We start from the raw sequence: 23,054 nt of genomic DNA on the forward strand, positions 1-23,054 counted from the left end.
AAATTAGATTTTCAACCACACAGCCACATGACAGATTCACGGAAGCAGGAAAAGAGAGCGTCATTTGGAACATCGTTAAAAGTTGTATACAGAATAGTGCTATGAAGCTATTTTTAACGGAATTCTGATGACCGTAACGAAAGTTAATTAGCCCTTTCACGACCGTTTTCGGTTTTTAGACATTTAGGTGTTTTATACAGTTGTGTATTGGATATTTTTGACAATGTTTTTTCAATTGTTTACTAGAAAATATAGGTTGAATATCAGTTTACATTTAGCATCAACCGTGTTAAGTTCTTCAAAATGATAACAACAGTAGGTAGCGCAATTGAAGTCATCGCCGATCGGTACGATTAACACATCGATCGGCTGGGCTCTGTTAAAGACTGTTTAATTAATATTTAGCAAAACAATACCTGTAATTTAGGCCAATAACGACATACCGCCGACTGTGACACCGTTTTAACGATTTACATGCGACTCTCTAAATCAAAGTCAATTTCATTCGAATACCATTTTTTTGTTCGCCAAAATTTACGGTGTTTATCTTCCTCTTCTCAGCATGGGATGTGGACCCAGTTTATATTCATCGGCCGAACATTTCCGGCGACTTGCCGGGTGCCGGTTGCCTCCCCCCCGAGCCGCTCGCTGGAAGAGCACGTGCTTTGCGAGTCTGTCATGAAAATGGTTGAATAAACAGACCACTTTCCTGCCACACAATCGGGAAAGCCACGTCGGTTTTGTTTATATAATCTTTTTATTTTGCGGTCCGCTTTATGGTGCTGCTTTTGTTGAGAAGATTTTTGCTTTGGGCCACGAAATGCCATGAAATATATATGAATTGCATGTGATGGTACTTGGCATCCCCATTATGTTTGCATTTAGTTTTATTGTCACCAGCCATTTGTTTTGATAACGAATTACTCTACATAAAATAATTTGGAAAATTTAAACAGCAGAAGTTTTTGTATTTGTTTAAGTGAACCTCTTTCTCGACTAAAAATGTTTCCTTATGTGAAAGAACAGCGAATTTTTAACTCATTAACATACACGTCATTGTGAAAGTAAATTTAATTTATTAAATCTCTTTTCCTGATGTTAAGCTTATGACGTGGGGTAACCGGTACAATTTCGGATCATGTATTTACTTCCAATCATGCGTGACGATAAATATGAACCCCAAAAATGGACGATATTTCACTCAAGATAAGGCGTTGACGGCAACCTGTTCGGCAAGTGAGTTTACAGTGTTGTCAATTATTCTTTACCTTCGTCAAAAGAAAAGTGTCATTTTTTACAGAAAGCGGGTGTCGGGTGTTTTATACATTTCCTATCTACTAGCATAACACATTTCATCGAGATCGAAAGTTCATTACCCAGCTTAAAACACACATGGGCATATGGGAAAGAAGATTCATGTGAGGTAGAAAACCTTTGATGAGGGTTCTACAGTAAACATCAAAATACCTTTTCGGCCGTGTTACGCCTCGAACGAGTTTGCTCTTTCGAAAATCGATATTATGCATCACTATTTCAAAGGATTATAGGAGAGCAAACAGATTTAACCATGTATCAAATGCAAGCTTTCGATGATTATAGTGCTCCAAGCGTGTGGAATCGTTTGTATACGTTATCGATCGAAGAACAAAATTATATTATATCAGCATCAACGATAATCGACAGCCAGCGTGCGAGTGGAATGATCACGATTATGAGCACAAAATTATTCATACGCCCGCGTTGGAACATAGCATAGTTCAAGTAAAACAATTTTAAAGTTTTTTTTTGTGTTTTCATCATCAATCATCCGTTTTTATGAGTTTTTCTTTTCGTATCTCTCTAGTTTCCACATTAAAATTGTTTTTAAACAAGCAAATTGCAGTATAATCGGCATCTGTCGTCTGAAATACCGTAACAGATGGAATCGCTTTCAAATAATGACCATTGCACTACTGTTTGCTTTGCACTACTATTTGACACAAACACACAATCGATGATGGCTTTGTTGGTGTGTGCTCCAGAGCGGTTGTTCTAATTGAGCTGACTGCTAGCACACGTTTATGATGCTGGGATGGAGTTGTCAATAAACAAATTCATGAATTCTGTCAGGATTAAGTCCGGTTCCATCACGACGGACGGTTGTTTCGTGGCCTTTACTCACAAATTTCGTGCAGTATTTCGATGCCAAAATTTGCGGTTATATTGATGCGAGCAGTCCACTCTCCTTACGATCCAGCCGCCAAATTTGGCTATAATTTTAAGTGAGAATTTAAGCAAAATTTTCAGGTAAATTTGAGGTTTCCTTTTTTTACCAAACTCTAACAGAAATTTTTAAATTTACTCGGGAATCACTTTTTCAAAAGTTCATAACTTTTGCGCAACATGTGAAAAGAGCTGATGTGCGAATGATAGATTCTTTTCGTGTCTTCTTTATATCCAACAACATAAATGCATTCCAATGCAATTTCTCGTAGTCAATAGCTAACTAATAACGCCAGCACCCGTTTCATGAGTTAAAATCTTTAAACTTTTCATGAAAAAGCAAGAAAACTGTCAGCAATTCAGTATTCACTAATTTTTTAACATCATAGAAAGTTTTTACAACACTTCTAACTTGTTTGCCAATTTATAGTTTCATAGTTTATAGTAATTTCATGATGTTATTTTTTATTCTTGATTTATGCCTGATTTATGATACATTACCTCTGGTTTTACCATGATATTACGCAAATCCAAGGGGATACGAGTCAAACCACACTTATCCAGCTTTCCACGAGCGATAATGGCGGCTGATGGGTACAACTTTCTGAAGGGCACAGTTCGGTTTTGACATTCAATACAGGAGCAGTCACTGCGGTTACTATGGAAGCCACTGCGGTTGTTTACTGGTAGAGTGGAAAAATGTAAACATTGTTTAGTTTTCATAGACCAGCCAAAAAGCAATTTAATTATACAGAAGCACAGTTTTGTGGCTATTCTTTGCTGAAATATTGTCACATTGACCCAATGCAAAGATGATTTCACAAAATGATAGCTAAGAAAGCACAAAAATTCGCTTCCCTTCAACTAAATTCCTCTTCGGCTGGTCTGCGAAAACTAAACAATGTTTACATTTTTCCACTCAATCGGCAAACAACCGTAGTGGCTTCCATAGTAACCGCAGTGACTGCTCCTGCATTGAATTGCAATGCCGAACGGTGTCCTTCAGAAAGTTGTACCCATCAACCGCCATTATCACTCGTGTAAAGCAGGATAGCTAGCTATAAAACCATAATAGAACTGATAATAAAATAAATTTATTATGATTGCTTATATCACCACGATAAAACCAGTTGGCTGCACCACGTTTCTTATAACCTACAAGTCGCGTAGCAATACAATATGGCGCACCAATCAAAATTGATCTTGAAATTAAATTAAAAAGAAAACTTTTGAAAGTTCGAAAACAGACACCGATGAAGCCTGCAAGTCGTAGGTGAAATACGTATCTATCAAGAATAAATATACATGGTGAAATTTATGGGAAAGTTTTCATTTCAATTTAATTTCAGGTTTCGTATTCTACTAAGACGCTCGAAAAACTTCAGTCAAAATTGATCTTAATCATTGGCGAAACTAGCGCTCATTTTTAGGGGGGCTAAAGCCGCCGGGATTTTTTTCACCAGTTTTATTTGGTCCATTTTCTAGGAGGGTTAAATCTCTCCTATGGGAGGTTTCCCTACTAGCACGGTTGTTATAAAGTTGTTGTGGTAACCGAAGTATGACTAATGTCAGTCGTAATTCGGTTGCTTCAACTAAATGGACCTATATTGTGCTACTTGGATTAGCCCCCCCTAGCCCCCCCTTCCTAGTTCCGCCAATGATCTTAATGAGCAATTCCAGCTCAAAACGCTGAAAAAGAAGCTATTTTTGATTGGAATGAAATTTCCCGGGTGTGTTGGATTCCATTTCAATTCATTTTCCACTAAACTTGATTTTTTTCGTCAAGAGTTACTTTTCAAAAGGGTTTATTTAGAAATGAAATTACTTTTTTGACGTATGACTATGTCTTTCAGGAAGGTAGCTGGTATAGGGGGTCATGAATAAAGAAAGTTATTGATTTTTAAGTGCGCACTATTGCAAAATTGGAAATAATGAAACCTTGTCCATCTAGAAATCCTAGCTTCGTGATTGGTTGTTGGAAATGACATTATCAAAGTGGTAGTGTGTTTTCACGCTTCGGCTTATAATTCAGTCAATCTATTAGGATTTCCAAGCTATTTACACTAATAGATCGGAAAATCGAACTGGAAAATATAGAAAACTAGTGGTTTTTAATGCGCACCATTAAAAAATTGAAAATAACTCAAACTCGGTAGCTAGACAGCAGTTTGTTCAACTCTTCGTCGAGGTATAAATTCTCGCTGCGTGATTGGTTGGAATAATTTACAATTATTTTCGAAAAAGTTTTGATACAATTCAGGAATCAACGAGAAAGTTGATGGAAAATTCCATTTAATTCTACTATAACAAAGTTACAAGAGAATTAAATGTAATCCTACCCTTTCTCGTTGATTGCTAATTGGCTTGATAATTCCTTATTGTGATGTACCACCAACGGCAACACGAGCGGTGCCGCAGCAATTTTAAAACCAAGATAACACCAAATTAAACTCTATAAACTATATTGTGATCAGCGGAGAACAACAATCTTTTATATCTTCACATAAACAGTATTACTATCAGCAGTTTTAGTGACATCTTTTGCATCTTCATATAAGAATTTGTTCATTCTTAAAAGAACAGTTTTCGGTAATTGATGAAACTTAGGAAACTTGGAACTTAGGGCTTTTCACCAGGTTTTCTTTAGCAACACAAATCTATCCATCACCAATGCTACAGTAATACGTAGCGTAATTTTTCTTTGGCAGCAAAAGGTGAACGGCTCACTGGTAGCTTTGCTCTTTTGTTCAGACTGAAATTGAAATGCTCCATTTTCTTCAACGTAGATGATGGAATGACGGACCACGAAAAATAGGCGGAACCTATTCTTGTCGCTTGCGCTGGTACATAACACGAAGTAAGCCGGCGAACAGCATTATTCAAACGTTACCTGAGCTACTGCCAACATCTTACTGGCATGTCTGAACGCGACAAAGGAGAAAGCATCAAGGGCAAGCGAAAGTCACGCTCGAGTCGGGCACGTCTATATTTCCCGGTCAGTCGTATCGTATTCATCGGCTGTTGAGGAAAGGAAAGTATGCTGAGCGTGTGTTGGAGCTGGAGCACTCGTTTCGCTGTCGTGATGGAATATCTGGTTGCTGAAGCTCTGGAATTGGAGCAGGAAATATGCTGCTCGCGACAACAAAACGAACCGAATTTTCATCACTTGCAGTGATAAATGGGGTCACCCAGCCGGTCAGTCCGCTGGTCTGCCGGTTCCAAATGGAGTAGAACAGGCTGTCCAGGTTCAAAACGAACAGCAAAACAATTGATTTTATGATAAAAAAGTATGAAGGTCTGTGCCTAGGGGTACGAACGAGGGGCTCACGTAGAACTACGAATGCAGTTTCTATTCAACAAAGCATGGCATTTTGCAAATGTTCGTCACGCAAATTTTTAATTTACTGTATTGTAATGCTTTGAAGCATTCCTATAAATTTGATAAAAGAAGACAAGTTTGCATTTCCTACATGCTCGCGCTCTGCAGGATTGGCATACACCGCAGCGCAGACCGAGAGACGCCAATTCTCACACAACACAAAGCACACCATGCGGTGTTCGTTTTTCCAATATTCCGTTCTGCGTGTCTTTTGCTGGACACGCTCTTTCGTGTTTTACGCGTTCCAAGAAAAGGCAGCCGCATACGCATTATGATAAATTTGCTGCGTACTTTACCACATCAAGAGCCGCTCTCCACGCTTATACAGTGTACGCTGGGGCTATTGAAGCGGTGTGATTGAAAAAAACATGATTAGACCAACCTCGTGTTTTTGTCTTGACCTTGCAATGCGGTCAGGCATGTAAATTAATATATTTTGAAACGGTAGTTCTTTTGCAATTGACGATGCATAGATGAAAGTAACTAAATTTAGAGTGAAGTAGAAAGAGCAGAAAGATGTGAGGGGGGCGGGGGCTATCAGTTGCTACGATTAACAAGTAGTCGTCGTGGTCCAATGCTGGAAGGTGCATGGGTCGAACTAAGCTATAATCTGAGTTTATAACCGGATTCGAACCCACAACACCCGCCAGGGCATGTGGCTCGCTGGTACTATTGTACCTTTTAACCATAGAGGCGCTGGACTATGGTCTATGATATTACAAATTTGATTGGAATTGTTCCACGCCTTTTAATAACGATTGATATGATCTTTCGTTTGAGAGGCATATTTCTAATCATTCAGCTATAAATAAGTTAATGAATTCGGTTTGAATTTTATTCGTTATGGATCACTGTAGTATAGTTAAAGCAACGAAGGGATGTAAAATTTAATAAATTAGACTTTTATCACAGAACAGAAGTGGAAGTCGGAACGATTCGGCTATCAAAACTGGTAACAGAGTCTTTTTTGTTTTTATTTTTCATTGGGAAGGTTTTCGCATAGAAGCGAATTCGCTAACTGGGCCGACTGACAGTTGTTAATAATTTCTAAAGTTAAAATTTCAATAGAATTTTTATATTTAAGTTGGAACTTAGCCCAGCTAACAAACACTCAATTAACGAACCCTCAATTAGCGAATCGTAGAATCTCCCTGTTAACAAAATTCTAGGAAAAAAAATTAAATCTTCAAAATAATATGTTTTTAGCATTAATAAGAGTCATTTCTTGATCTGACTTCATCAAAACTCAAACAATACTATGTTTATCGTACGTTTGTCCGCGCTGACAATTATCAAATTAGACATTAGAAAATTATCGATTAGAAAACTGTCTTTTAAAGAAAGCAATACAATTACTGTATCTTTTATGACTCGAATGGTACACGAACCATCAAAATCAATTCTAAATTGAAGCAGCTATTGGCGTTCAAAATCTTTCATTCTTTCGTGGCGCTGCATAGTGGGCAAAATCGACCGAAAACACGGAACTTTTTCGTGACTTTAGTCATGACCTTGAAATGCGGTCAGGCATAATATATTAATATTTTTTTTTTTTTTTTTTGAGACGATGAATCTACAATTGATGAAGGGACGGTAAGGGAAAGTAATGAATTACTTTCCCTTACCGTCCCCCCTTCATCAATTGTAGAATCATCGTTTCAAAAAAAAACGGAACTTTTTGTTGCCGCTGTTTTTAAGGACAAAATAGTGAGATTTCCTATGTAAAAAATCACGAGAAATCGATTGGTGATGGTCTAGCGCGCGAAAATGACGGAAAGTAGCCCATTTTGCCACATTCCCCTATTTTTTAATAGTTTAGAAAGGATCATACACAAACTCTCTCTAATTTGAGATTTTATGGTAAGGAAAAGAAGAAGAATGTTAGGGAAAAGGTATATAAAGAATTTTATTTTAATACAACATAGCCCAGAAGTCTGTTTTGCCCCATTGTACTCAAGATTTTTTTTACTGCAGGCAAAATACCAATTCGAAACTTTTACCAGAGCTTTTCAAGAAGGCATACCTGTTAGGAAGGTTGAAAAAGCCAAAAGATCGAACGACGATCAAGCTTTTCACAAAAATGTCATACGAGGGAATGTTTTGCCTTGTTTTACCCGCCAACTTGTACTGAAATCTGATAAAGTATTGAAAGGAAATCGAGCAACTGTATAAGTGATCCGATTTCGTTCAAATTTGCTGTGTTTGTTCCTAGTCGAAATATCTTAGACCCATACTTTTTTATTGGCCGCTTAGCATGCCGCTTTCTGAATTAGGGTGGCTACAAAAATCAACAAGTTTGCCATTCCTTCTTTCTTTAAAGTTTGAACGTTTCTGTGGTCCGGAAAGTTTTGAGCTACAAACGAGTATATTTACTGGAAAGTTGATTGAATATGTTTTATTTGGAACCAAAATCATTGAAATCAGTTCAGTGGTTCAGAAATTATGAAGTCGAAAAGTATGCCGATATGGCAAACACCCGGGCGATATCACAATAGATCAACGATACTGGTCACAGTGATGTGTCCATACAGAAAAAAAATAACCCTTTTTTCGGTGATAAAACTATGGATTTTCTTCAACAAAGTCTGGCAACGCTGCGGGTTTATGGGTGTGGTATAGGCAAAAAATGTCAATTTTAAATTGCAGAATTCACAGTTTTAACTCAATCCAATACGATGTAGAGGTACAAAAACTTCAAAACAGATGAAAACTGTTTTTATTTTTTTGATGCACCGAGCGCCAACCAACATCTCTTCGGCAACAGATGTAGCTGAATCTGGGCGGCTTCAAGTGCTTCGAGAGATCAAAAGGTAGCGAATTGACACAAAAAGCTATATGGCATTGCAAAACATGCAAGTGCTAGTCGACGAATGCGCTGTAACGAGTAGTATTGCGGAAACATTTTTTTGTCGGTCACATCAGAAAACATTCGTAGGAAGAAAGTGTGAAATTCCCCAAAAAAAGTTCTTAAATTATTTTTTTTTTTCAGTTTTTAACACATACTTGCTGCATTAGATGATTGTTTAACCTTTTTGCCAAACTGTCATCCGAATTGAAAAACCACTGAAACATACCATTGTGTAATGAACTTTTCAGCTGTGGAAGCTCCGGGGCAAGAAGTGCTTCTATCCGAACCGTATACGACAGACACTTCAGACTTGTTTATCCGGAAAGGACGGACCTGCGGATGGCAGCTTTAACAACATTTACACACATATAAAGTGTATGAAATTTATCTCCGTCCCAAATGGCACATTGTTTGCTGCCAAACATGGAGTGTTTCCTTTGCTGAAAGGTACCACGTGCCGAAACAGACGCCTGCCGATGCTCGGTCGGTCGTTCCGGCGACGAATTATAGCAGCAGTACTGGTAATGTCCGACTTTTCTCTTCATACAAAATTTTGCACCGCTTCTCGGGAGCTACAAAGCACCTACAAAGCGAATACGAATAGCTATATATTGTCTGCAATAGCAATCAGCAGCAGCAAGTGGAAAAGTGATGCATAAAGTCAAAACTTTGCCGATGCTCCAACCTACAACCCCAGCGCAGGCAGAGCACAGCGCGGCAGAGTACGGGTACGTTGCTAAGGTGCAGCGAATCCGAACTCATCACAAAAATCCAGGAACCCAATATTCCGACAAGTTTTTCCAGCAAAAAACCGGTGACTGCTTGCAGTGCCGTGCTCTAACGAACGAACGCTCCCGTTAGTTCGTTCGTTGCATTATTTATGGTGTTTGGGACGGTGGGTGATCTGTTAGCCACCGGTTGCTGACACTCGAAATTGGTTAACGTATAAATGTTGGTGTTTTCAGGTTTACTATTTGGCCAACATCCTAATCCTGCGAGCAGAACAGATGAAAGCAGAACAAGAACTCTTCGCAATAAAGGTGTAGCCAAATTTCTGCTGAAACTGAGGGCACTCGTAAAATTTTTCGGGCACTCGGTGGTTAGTGCAAAGCAAAATCTGAAAAATCACTACGGTCTAATAGAGTCTTGGTCTATTTCTGATGAATTACGCAGTGACCTGCACTGAGGGGATTCCCATGTGCAAATATAGAATTTCTGTTTCCAGGAAAAATTGGCAGAGAATTAACCATTTCAGATCGGAGTAACCTTTGCCTTAGAGCTAAGGTTGGGCTAGTTTTTTTGTGACAGGCATTCAGCGGAAGGATGAGCTTTTTAATATGTTGCCATCGCAACATATTCGATTCTTCTGTAAAGTGTGTTATATTAAAAATAGTTTTATATGCGTAATTTTTATCTGTACTGTATCAAAACAATAGGACGTACAGGATTCAACATTATAAAAGCACAGAACAGAAGTGGAAGGAGAAATCCAAACACGTACATGCTACTTTCTACAGATACTAGCGAACCTGGCGGTAGCGAGTCACTCTTTTCACGAAAACACACGAACGCATGTCAAAGCTGCTATGCCATTGGCAACGAGCGTTCTGCTTATATTGGAATAAAAACATTATCTCCACTGTCCTGATTCTACAGGTGGGTAAAATGGCTCTTTTGTGTCAGTGGCTCTGAATCGTCCATTTGCTTCCGCGAACCGATTCAAATGTGCGACACGTTGATATCGCGACGAGCAATCGAGTCAAACAGTCGAATCAAGCTGCTAAGTCGAGCGGTCAAGTCAAACAGTTAAATCAAGTAGGCTAGTCGAGCAGTCCGGTCGAGTAGTAAGTCGAGCAGTCGGGTCGAGTAGTAAGTCGGGCAAACAGGTCGAGTAGCTAAGTCGAAAATTTCAATCGAGCAGTCCAGTCGAGCAGTTTAATCGTGTACTCCAGTCGAGCATCCAGTCAATTAGTTCGATCGACTAGTTCAGTCGAGCAGTCGAGTCGTGCAGTCAAGTCGAGCAGTTGAACCGAACAAGTAGTAAGTCGAGCAAACGGGTCGAATAACTAAGCCGAACAGTTAAATCGAGCAGTTGAGTCTAGGAGTCCAGTGGAGCAGTTGAATCGAGTAGTCGAGTCGATCAGTTGAATCGAGCGGTTGAGTCGAGTAGTTCAGTAAAACAGTTGAGTCGAGTAGTCTAGTCGCGCAGTTGTGTCGGGTAGACCAGCCAAGCAGTTTAATCGAATAGTTGAATCGAGCAGTTGAGTCGAGCAGTTGACTCTAACTGTCAAGCAGAGCACTTCGAAGCGAACAGTCTAGTCGAGTAGCTAAGTCGAGCAGTCGGATCGCGTGACTAAGTCGAGCAGTTGAATCGAGCAGTTGAGGCGGGTGGACCAGTCGAGCTGTTCAGTCAAGCAGTCAAGTCGATCGTCCAATCGAGCAATAGAGTGGAACAGCCCAGTCGAGCAGTTAAGTTGGACAGTCCAGACGAGCAATCAAACCGAGCAGTCTAGTCGACCAGTCCAGTCGAGCAGTCTAGTCGACCAGTTAAGCAATCGAGCAATCCAACAGTCGACCAGTGAAGTGACTGAGAATGCAACCCATTGCTACGAGAGCAGTGTTTAGTTTAGAGTGAGAGTGTTTAGTTATCGATAAGCCTCTTATGAAATCCTGCCAGAGGCCTGGTTTTGGCTACAGACAAGCTTCTGAATAGAAGATAGAAGATAGAAGATAGAAGATAGAAGATAGAAGATAGAAGATAGAAGATAGAAGATAGAAGATAGAAGATAGAAGATAGAAGATAGAAGATAGAAGATAGAAGATAGAAGATAGAAGATAGAAGATAGAAGATAGAAGATAGAAGATAGAAGATAGAAGATAGAAGATAGAAGATAGAAGATAGAAGATAGAAGATAGAAGATAGAAGATAGAAGATAGAAGATAGAAGATAGAAGATAGAAGATAGAAGATAGAAGATAGAAGATAGAAGATAGAAGATAGAAGATAGAAGATAGAAGATAGAAGATAGAAGATAGAAGATAGAAGATAGAAGATAGAAGATAGAAGATAGAAGATAGAAGATAGAAGATAGAAGATAGAAGATAGAAGATAGAAGATAGAAGATAGAAGATAGAAGATAGAAGATAGAAGATAGAAGATAGAAGATAGAAGATAGAAGATAGAAGATAGAAGATAGAAGATAGAAGATAGAAGATAGAAGATAGCAGATAGAAGATAGAAGAAGATAGAAGATAGAAGATAGAAGATGTTGTCTTTTCTGAAGGGTTAAATGTTCAACAGTTTTCGATTGTCGCGTAAAAAGACTAAAGGTAAATTAATTCGATCAGAACAAGAATTTTGTTACTGAAAATAAATTTTCAATAATTTCTGTGAAGTTTATGAAAATCCATAGATACGAGCACTTGATTCGTAGGTCCGTAGAAAATTCATAAATCCGTAGAACTACGAATAAATCCGTAGATATGACATCACTGATACACAGCTAAAATGAATGAATATGAATTTGTTCTTTGTTTGCAATGATGGATATATAATCAATACAAATCTAAACTGTAATTTTATATCATTGCGGGATTTAAAAACAATCATTTCTCCAATCATACACATAAGTTGAGCTAGCAATAAAAGTTCCTCGCTGCAATTGTGCCGCCCACGCTGTCGCCTGCAGGGCGCATATATCCCCATCGCATATGATTTTTATTCTTTCCATCTTTCCTTCCGCAGATATCCCGCGGCTTGATTCATCGCAACGGAAAAGTTTACGCTACCGTCAAGTCCCACAACTGAAATAATCAATATGTCAATTGATACTGCAATCGTTGCTGCCAGTGCCGGTGAAGCCTCCAATGTTCTCAGTCGCTTATCAGCGTCACTGACTGGTGGCGGTGGTGTTGGTAGTGGTGGTAACACTGAAGCAGGATCCACACTAGCTGCCGGAACGGCATCTGCCACGACGGGCGAGCGGAAGCGTTTTTACTTTGACGAACATGAAGATGACAGCGGGGCCTCCACGAGGCTGCAATTTGCCAGCCCCCATCATCAGCAACAGCGGGCACTGCTGCTGGGGGAAAATATCTCAGCATCCACGATGTACTCCAGCATGGACCCCGGTATCTACGATCCAGTGGAAACGGACAATAACACCAATTTCTATTACATGAATGGCATCTCCAGCGTGGGGAATTCCTTGGGGGTTAACAACCACAATGGCACGCTTCCATTTGCAGATGACTACTACCAGACCTGCATGGGCATGCACGACGGTAACGCATCCTATCTGAATGTGTCCTGCGAAACGATCCTCAACTACGGCATCCCGCTGTACGGTTACTGCACGCCCTTCTTCATCCTCATCACACTGACTGCCAACTCATTGATCGTGATTGTTCTCAGCAAACGGAGCATGGCTTCACCGACCAATTTCGTACTGATGGGTAAGTTTTCCCTCATGGGTTACCATTCTTTCCAGCGCCCAAATACGTTCCGCCTTCCGCCACCATAGTAAAAGCAATAAATCTCGCTTAATCAAATCATCAGAATGGCTCTATCCTCTGGGATTTAAACACTGCACTCTGGTGCTGGTCTGCTTCGGTTAGTGAACCTCGTCGTTGTCGGATGCCGGAGCAGATCTTGGTCCAACTAAAGACGTGCTTAATTATTAAAGCAATTTGCATTTCTCCTTTCAATGCCGGCAGCAAAACTATCCGGTTCACCTATGATGCGAGTGTCACAGACACTAAACCGGCCACTAAATGGGACTTAGAGAAAACTTTTGCCTTTAATATTTATCTTGCAGTCATTGTGCGTCCAACAGCAGGAGGAAAAGTTTATGACCGTAAATGGATGAAGAGTATAATGAAATAAATTAATCACGGGACTTTGAAACCATTTTGTACATTTCGTCCTTGAATAGGTTTTTATTAATTTACGATCATAACTCGTCCTCATTCCTACGAAGCAGCAACAAGTGATATCAAATTTAGTAGGCATATGTTCTTCATCTGTATCATCGTCAACATGCTCAACATCAAAGGCGCTGTCATTGGTAGCAAAAGCAGTAGACATCATCTATCGTTAGAATTATATTGTTTTACAAGCTAATTCTACACATGATAGACCCCCTATTTTAGGGTTAATTTAATGTTATTTCATATGAGGATAGTCAATCTGCCGGCTGGATATGGTGGCTTTAAATTATCCTACCAGCGGAAAGCGGTTCAACTTTTTTGCCGTTAGATTAGTGGAATTGTGAATAACAGTTCCCACTTTTCTGTGCTATCACGTTTTGACACAATCTATAATACAAACTGTAATGACCCTTGTAGAAAAAACATCTCTATGAAATTTCTGCTCATTCATATGATTAGATAATTTCTAAGGATAAAATACAGGTAATACGTCAATACGTCAATAAATTCGACTGAAGGTATAATATAAAGTAGTAAAGTAACTTCCGCCTAATTCATCGTTTTTTCGCAGACATTCTCTCACTTTACTGTTGATACCGCACATCAGCCGGCGCACAGTTCCGGTCTAGGCCAGCAGGTTTCCTTAATTCTTCATCGGACCGATGCCACTGGTGACTGCTTCCTACAGCTATTCCTGTTCTTAATTGCCCAATGTTTCTCTATTGGACAGAACTGGGGACAATTTTGCTGGATTCAACTTTTTCTAGAATTAACTGGATTCCATTGTCGTCATTACATCATAACAGCACGTTCTTGCTGTTATGACAACTAGATCTAGATTTAGCCAAAATGTTAGTTAGACCATAATGGAACTTACTGAAAGGTAAAATCCGTTTGTCAAGGCATTCCCGAATACGTCCGAATAATTGCATAAGTTCCATCGTCGAGAGCAAGACATCGCGTTTCGTCAACACCTGGACTCACAGTTTACGAACCCAGACTTTAGCCACTGTTGTTTGAGGTTCTGGTTGGGTTGTCCATTTGCTCGATAGCAGTTGTAGCTCAAAGAGACGGATTCGTGGATGGCATTATGCATACGGGCGTTAAGCATACGAATGCTAGGCATGGTGGTCTTTAGATATAAATACACTAGCTGACCCGACAAACTTCGTATTGCCACAAATTAACCTGTGTTGTACATAAATCATGAATCTCGGATGATCTTTGTCATAATCTCGAGTTTTGCAAGCCCCCCAGTGGGCGGCGCTTCCGACGGCGGGTCACCGGCAACACTCGCGACCGGCTCGTCCTGAATGATCTAGTGTTACTATAGATAGTTTTTGTGGTCTTGTTATTGATTAATGTTTTATGGAAGAGTCTCGAATTTCTCGAGTTGGATTAGTTTTTGAGTTTCGCAAAAATTTCTGTTTTATTTGTATGAGAGTCCATATGCCCCTACCACAGGGGTGAGAGGTCTCTAACTATCATAAAATAAACTCAAGACTCAAAAATCTTCTACATGCTAAATTTGGTTCCATTTGCTTGAATAGTACTCAAATTATAAGGAAATTTGTATTTCATTTATATGAGAGCCCACCCTCTTAAAAGGGGAAGGGGTCGTAATACACCACAGAAAAAAATTCTGCCATCTAAAACTCTCACATGCCAAATTTGGTTCCATTTGCTTGATTAGTTCTAAAGTTATGAGGAAATTTGTATTTCGTTTGTATGGGAGCTCCCCCCCCCCTCCTAAAAAGGTAAGAAGTTCTAATTCCTCATGGAAAAAATGGTTGCCTCCAAAAACACCCACATGCCAAATATGGTTCCATTTGCTTGATTAGTTCTCGAATTATGAGGAAATTTGTATTTCATTTGTGTAGAAGCCCCCCCTCTTGAAGTGTGGAGGGATCCTAATTCACCATAGAAAATATTTTTGCCTCCAAAAACCCCCACATGCCAAATTTGGTTCTATTTGCTTAATTAATTCTCGAGTTATGGGAAAATTTGTATTTCATTTGTATAGGAGCCCCCTCTCCTAATGTGGGAAGAGGTCCTAATTCATCACAGAAAAAATTCTTGCCTCCAAAAACACCTACACGCCAAATTTGGTTCCATTTGCTTGATTAGTTCTCGAGTTATGAGGAAATTTGTATTTCGTTTGTATAGGACCCCCCTCCTAAAGTGGGGAGAGGTCCCAATTCATCATTGGAAAAAAAAGTTGTCTCCAAAAACACACACATGCCAAATTTGGTTCAATTCGCTTGATTATTTCTCGAGTTATGAGGAAATTGGTATTTCATTTGTACAGGAGCCCCTCCTCTTAAAGTGGGAAGGGGTCCTAATTCAACATAGAAAATTTTCTTGCCCTCGAAAACCTTCACATGCCAAATGTTGTTCCATTTGCTGATTTAGTTCTCGAGTTATGAGGAAATTTGTATGGAAGCCCCCCTCTTAAAGGGGAGAGGAGTTATAATTCCCCTTATAAAGAGCGAGGGGTCTCAATTCACCATAGAATAAATTCTTGTCACCGAAAACACCCACATGCCAAATGTTGTTCTATTTGCTTGATTAGTTCTCGAGTTAGGAGGAAATTTGTATTTCATTTGTACAGGAGCCCCCCCTCTAAAAGTGGGGAGGGGTCCTAATTCACCGTAGAAAATTTTCTTGCCCTCGAAAACCTTCACATGCCAAATTTGGTTCCATTTGCTTGATTAGTTCTCGAATTATGAGGTAATTTGTATGGAAGCCCCCCCTCTTAAAGGGGAGAGGAGTTATAATTCCCCTTATAAAGAGGGAGGGGTCTCAATTTACCATAGAATAAATTCTTGTCACCGAAAACACCCACATGCCAAATTTGGTTCTATTTGCTTGATTAGTTCTCGAGTTAGGAGGAAATTTGTATTTCATTTGTATAGGAGCCCCCCTCCTAAAGTGGGGAGAGGTTCTTATTCCTCATAGAAAAAATTCTTGCCTCCAAAAACACCTACATACCAAATTTGGTTCCATTTGCTGGATTAGCTCTCGAGTTATGAGAAAATTTGTATTTCGTTTGTATAGGAGCCCCCCCTTCTAAAGTGGAGAGGGGTCCCAATTCATCATAGAAAAAAATTTTGTCTCCAAAAACACACACATGCCAAATTTGGTTGCATTTGCTTGATTATTTCTCGAGTTATGAGGAAATTGGTATTTCATTTGTACAGGAGCCCCCCCTCTTAAAGTGAGGAGGGGTCCTAATTCAACATAGAAAATTTTCTTGCCCTCGAATACCTTCACATGCCAAATTTGGTTCCATTTGCTTGATTAGTTCTCGAGTTATGAGGAAATTTGTATGGAAGCCCCCCCTCTTAAAGGGGAGAGGAGTTATAATTCCCTTTATAAATAGGGGAGGGGTCTCAAATTACCCTAGAATAAATTCTTGTTACCGAAAACACCCACATGCCAAATTTGGTTCTATTTGCTTGATTAGTTCTCGAGTTTTGCAGAAATTTGTGTTTCATTTGTATGGGAGCCCCCCTCTTAGTGAGGGGAGGGGTCTCTAACCATCACTAAAACCTTTCCTGGCCCCAAAAACCTCTACATGCAAATTTTCACGCCGATTGGTTCAGTAGTTTTCGATTCTATAAGGAACATGGGACAGACAGACAGACAGACAGAAATCCTTCTTTATAGGTATAGACTAGCTGACCCGACAAACTTCGTATTGCCACAAATTAACCTGTGTTGTACATAAATCATGAATCTCGGATGATCTTTGTCACTTCTCGAGTTTTGCAAGCCCCCCAGTGGGCGGCGCTTCCGACGGCGGGTCACCGGCAACACTCGCGACCGGCTCGTCCTGAATGATCTAGTGTTACTATAGATAGTTTTTGTGGTCTTGTTATTGATTAATGTTTTATGGAAGAGTCTCGAATTTCTCGAGTTGGATTAGTTTTTGAGTTTCGCAAAAATTTCTGTTTTATTTGTATGAGAGTCCATATCCCCCTACCACAGGGGTGAGAGGTCTCTAACTATCATAAAATAAATTCAAGACTCAAAAATCTCCTACATGCTAAATTTGGTTCCATTTGCTTGATTAGTACTCAAATTATAAGGAAATTTGTATTTCATTTGTATAGGAGCCCACCCTCTTAAAAGGGAAAGGGGTCGTAATACACCACAGAAAAATAATTCTGCCATCTAAAACTCTCACATGCCAAATTTGGTTCCATTTGCTTGATTAGTTCTAAAGTTATGAGCAAATTTGTATTTCGTTTGAATGGGAGCCCCCCCCCCCTCCTAAAAAGGTAAGAAGTCCTAATTCATCATGGGAAAAATGGTTGCCTCCAAAAACACCCACATGCCAAATATGGTTCCATTTGCTTGATTAGTTCTCGAATTATGAGGAAATTTGTATTTCATTTGTGTAGAAACCCCCCTCTTGAAGTGTGGAAGGATCCTAATTCACCGTAGAAAATATTTTTGCCTCCAAAAACCTCCACATGCCGAATTTGGTTCTATTTGCTTGATTGGTTCTCGAGTTATGGGGAAATTTGTATTTCATTTGTATTGGAGCCCCCCCTCCTAATGTGGGAAGAGGTCCTAATTCATCACAGAAAAAATTCTTGCATCCAAAAACACCTACACGCCAAATTTGGTTCCAATTGCTGGATTAGTTCTCGAGTTATGAGGAAATTTGTATTTCGTTTGTATAGGACCCCCCCTCCTAAAGTGGGGAGGGGTCCCAATTTATCATTGAAAAAAAAATTGTCTCCAAAAACACACACATGCCAAATTTGGTTCAATTCGCTTGATTAGTTCTCGAGTTATGAGGAAATTTGTATTTCATTTGTACAGGAGCCCCTCCTCTTAAAGTGGGGAGGGGTCCTAATTCACCATAGAAAATTTTCTTGCTCTCGAAAACCTTCACATGCCAAATTTGGTTGCATTTGCTTGATTAGTTCTCGAGTTATGAGGAAATTTGTATGGAAGTCCCCCCTCTTAAAGGGGAGAGGAGTTATAATTCCTCTTATAAAGAGGGGAGGGGTCTCAATTCACCATAGAATAAATTCTTGTCACCAAAAACACCCACATGCCAAATGTTGTTCTATTTGCTTGATTAGTTCTCGAGTTATGAGGAAATTTGTATGGAAGTCCCCCCTCTTAAAGGGGAGAGGAGTTATAATTCCCCTTATAAAGAGGGGAGGGGTCTCAAATTACCCTAGAATAAATTCTTGTCACCGAAAACACCCACATGCCAAATTTGGTTCTATTTGCTTGATTAGTTCTCGAGTTATGCAGAAATTTGTGTTTCATTTGTATGGGAGCCCCCCCTCTTAGTGGGGGGAGGGGTCTCTAACCATCACTAAAACCTTTCCTGGCCCCAAAAACCTCTACATGCAAATTTTCACGCCGATTGGTTTAGTAGTTTTTGATTCTATAAGGAACACAGGACAGACAGACAGACAGACAGACAGACAGACAGACAGACAGACAGACAGACAGACAGACAGACAGACAGACAGACAGACAGACAGACAGACAGACAGACAGACAGACAGACAGACAGACAGACAGACAGACAGACAGACAGACAGACAGACAGACAGACAGACAGACAGACAGACAGACAGACAGACAGACAGACAGACAGACAGACAGACAGACAGACAGACAGACAGACAGACAGACAGACAGACAGACAGACAGACAGACAGACAGACAGACAGACAGACAGACAGACAGACAGACAGACAGACAGACAGACAGACAGACAGACAGACAGACAGACAGACAGACAGACAGACAGACAGACAGACAGACAGACAGACAGACAGACAGACAGACAGACAGACAGACAGACAGACAGACAGACAGACAGACAGACAGACAGACAGACAGACAGACAGACAGACAGACAGACAGACAGACAGACAGACAGACAGACAGACAGACAGACAGACAGACAGACAGACAGACAGACAGACAGACAGACAGACAGACAGACAGACAGACAGACAGACAGACAGACAGACAGACAGACAGACAGACAGACAGACAGACAGACAGACAGACAGACAGACAGACAGACAGACAGACAGACAGACAGACAGACAGACAGACAGACAGACAGACAGACAGACAGACAGACAGACAGACAGACAGACAGACAGACAGACAGACAGACAGACAGACAGACAGACAGACAGACAGACAGACAGACAGACAGACAGACAGACAGACAGACAGACAGACAGACAGACAGACAGACAGACAGACAGACAGACAGACAGACAGACAGACAGACAGACAGACAGACAGACAGACAGACAGACAGACAGACAGACAGACAGACAGACAGACAGACAGACAGACAGACAGACAGACAGACAGACAGACAGACAGACAGACAGACAGACAGACAGACAGACAGACAGACAGACAGACAGACAGACAGACAGACAGACAGACAGACAGACAGACAGACAGACAGACAGACAGACAGACAGACAGACAGACAGACAGACAGACAGACAGACAGACAGACAGACAGACAGACAGACAGACAGACAGACAGACAGACAGACAGACAGACAGACAGACAGACAGACAGACAGACAGACAGACAGACAGACAGACAGACAGACAGACAGACAGACAGACAGACAGACAGACAGACAGACAGACAGACAGACAGACAGACAGACAGACAGACAGACAGACAGACAGACAGACAGACAGACAGACAGACAGACAGACAGACAGACAGACAGACAGACAGACAGACAGACAGACAGACAGACAGACAGACAGACAGACAGACAGACAGACAGACAGACAGACAGACAGACAGACAGACAGACAGACAGACAGACAGACAGACAGACAGACAGACAGACAGACAGACAGACAGACAGACAGACAGACAGACAGACAGACAGACAGACAGACAGACAGACAGACAGACAGACAGACAGACAGACAGACAGACAGACAGACAGACAGACAGACAGACAGACAGACAGACAGACAGACAGACAGACAGACAGACAGACAGACAGACAGACAGACAGACAGACAGACAGACAGACAGACAGACAGACAGACAGACAGACAGACAGACAGACAGACAGACAGACAGACAGACAGACAGACAGACAGACAGACAGACAGACAGACAGACAGACAGACAGACAGACAGACAGACAGACAGACAGACAGACAGACAGACAGACAGACAGACAGACAGACAGACAGACAGACAGACAGACAGACAGACAGACAGACAGACAGACAGACAGACAGACAGACAGACAGACAGACAGACAGACAGACAGACAGACAGACAGACAGACAGACAGACAGACAGACAGACAGACAGACAGACAGACAGACAGACAGACAGACAGACAGACAGACAGACAGACAGACAGACAGACAGACAGACAGACAGACAGACAGACAGACAGACAGACAGACAGACAGACAGACAGACAGACAGACAGACAGACAGACAGACAGACAGACAGACAGACAGACAGACAGACAGACAGACAGACAGACAGACAGACAGACAGACAGACAGACAGACAGACAGACAGACAGACAGACAGACAGACAGACAGACAGACAGACAGACAGACAGACAGACAGACAGACAGACAGACAGACAGACAGACAGACAGACAGACAGACAGACAGACAGACAGACAGACAGACAGACAGACAGACAGACAGACAGACAGACAGACAGACAGACAGACAGACAGACAGACAGACAGACAGACAGACAGACAGACAGACAGACAGACAGACAGACAGACAGACAGACAGACAGACAGACAGACAGACAGACAGACAGACAGACAGACAGACAGACAGACAGACAGACAGACAGACAGACAGACAGACAGACAGACAGACAGACAGACAGACAGACAGACAGACAGACAGACAGACAGACAGACAGACAGACAGACAGACAGACAGACAGACAGACAGACAGACAGACAGACAGACAGACAGACAGACAGACAGACAGACAGACAGACAGACAGACAGACAGACAGACAGACAGACAGACAGACAGACAGACAGACAGACAGACAGAAATCCTTCTTTATAGGTATAGATTATGCATAATAAACGTTAAGGGCTGGCACCGAGTGACTGAAACACAAATGGCCGAATAACAAAGAGCCGAAATCCAAATGGCCGAATTTGAACAACTGTCACAGAAGGCCGAACCCCTACTTGTTTTTTTCACAATGATATTTGTGGCATCCTGTCATTTATACTATATCGTAAGGTTTCGCCTGAAGTGTTTAAAGGTATGTTTGACACGATACTTGGGAAATATGCGGTAGCGTGTAATTCGTCGGTTGACAGAGTGTGGTCGAGCGTGCAGTGGAAAAGGCAGTTAAGTGAGTGGCTAGTAGTGGATGTTTGGTCAGATGTCAGATATTGATAAAAATAATGTTTGTATGGTTAATATTAAGCTGGTTGAGCAATCATCAAAATAATCAAAAGATATTTCCGTGCGTTTTAAAGCATTTCGTAAATTCTGACACTTTAGTCTTTTTCAGAAAAATAAGGCACACTCCGCACCTTATTTTTACTTTAGTAATTATTTTTAAAACAAACAGTACAGCATATTTCTTTGTGTGCCTTAAACGCAAATGAGTTCTAAATTCTGATTAGCAACCGAGACAAGTGTGTAGCCCGTCGATCAGGGACTACTTTTCTTTTTCTAGGAAAATTAACCACGAGCACGTTTTCCTATCACCGACCAGACGGGTCGGCGTGTCAAAACCGAATCGATTATCATTTCTTAAAACTTAATCTACAAGGTTATTCCTTACTCGCTAAAAGTATTACTCTCCCTAAGGAAACTCCTCCTTCTTGAGGTAGTTCCGTCCTATTCTGCCTAGCAGCAGACCTCACGCTGTCCGTCGAGCTTCCCTCTCGCGCATACATTTTGACCCCTCGCGCGGGGACTTTGTTTTGTCAACAAATGACATATTCTTATGAGCGAGCCTGGCACGCTCCGAGCATATAGCCTCGCTGAGCGGCCAACCCTTTCATGTCAATACGCCACTGCTTAAGTCACGTGGCTTTAGCACCTCGAGCAATCCCGCGCTTCTTTGTTGGCCTTAGTCGGCAAAATGCAACAGCGCATTTGTTTTGGAAACTGTTCGTTGCCGCAGGTTAAGAATCATGCGCGGTCGTTCACCTAGAATGTGGTGCAAACGCGACGTTTTAATGTAAGTAGGTACTTCGCCCCACCGGCGCCGTCGCTCGATCGAGTCACTGACCGGCGCGGGTGATCAAATTGAACGTTAAATTTATGTTCTGAGCCGACCGGGGTTGATTCATCCGGGTTCAGCCAGATAAAAATGCGTGCATGCAACGTTACAGGGAATGAGGGTCGCTTCACAAGGGTTGGCTCCAACCGTATCAGGAATTCTTCTCCATTGTACTCGGTCCTGAGCTACTCGTCACCAATTCGATACGCGTCTCGACACACGCAAGTCGGTTTCAACCTGGTCGAGCCATCTAGCACGTTGAGCCCCTCTATTCCTGGTGCCGGTGGGGTTCTTGAAGAGAACGAATTTCACCGCACAGTCGTCCGGTATGGCCGGCCCACCATAGTCTCCCAACTTTCGCCAGGTGTACAATGAGAATCTCTCCAAGCAGTGCCTGTAGCTAGTGATTCATACGC

At 41.2% G+C, this 23,054-nt stretch overlaps 1 protein-coding gene across 1 annotated transcript in view; it reads left to right on the forward strand.

Moving 5' to 3' along the window:
- The first annotated feature begins 12,246 nt into the window (after positions 1-12,246).
- The window catches only part of LOC128734526 (sex peptide receptor), a 97,814-nt gene continuing 87,006 nt past the window's right edge, over positions 12,247-23,054 (forward strand). Inside the window, exon 1 of the mRNA XM_053828768.1 lies at positions 12,247-12,883. Coding sequence (XP_053684743.1) covers positions 12,247-12,883 — 637 coding nt within the window. The remainder of the gene's footprint in view (positions 12,884-23,054) is intronic.

The sequence above is a fragment of the Sabethes cyaneus genome, chromosome 2 (genome assembly GCF_943734655.1).
Source record: "Sabethes cyaneus chromosome 2, idSabCyanKW18_F2, whole genome shotgun sequence".
Classification (NCBI taxonomy): Eukaryota; Metazoa; Arthropoda; class Insecta; order Diptera; family Culicidae; genus Sabethes; species Sabethes cyaneus.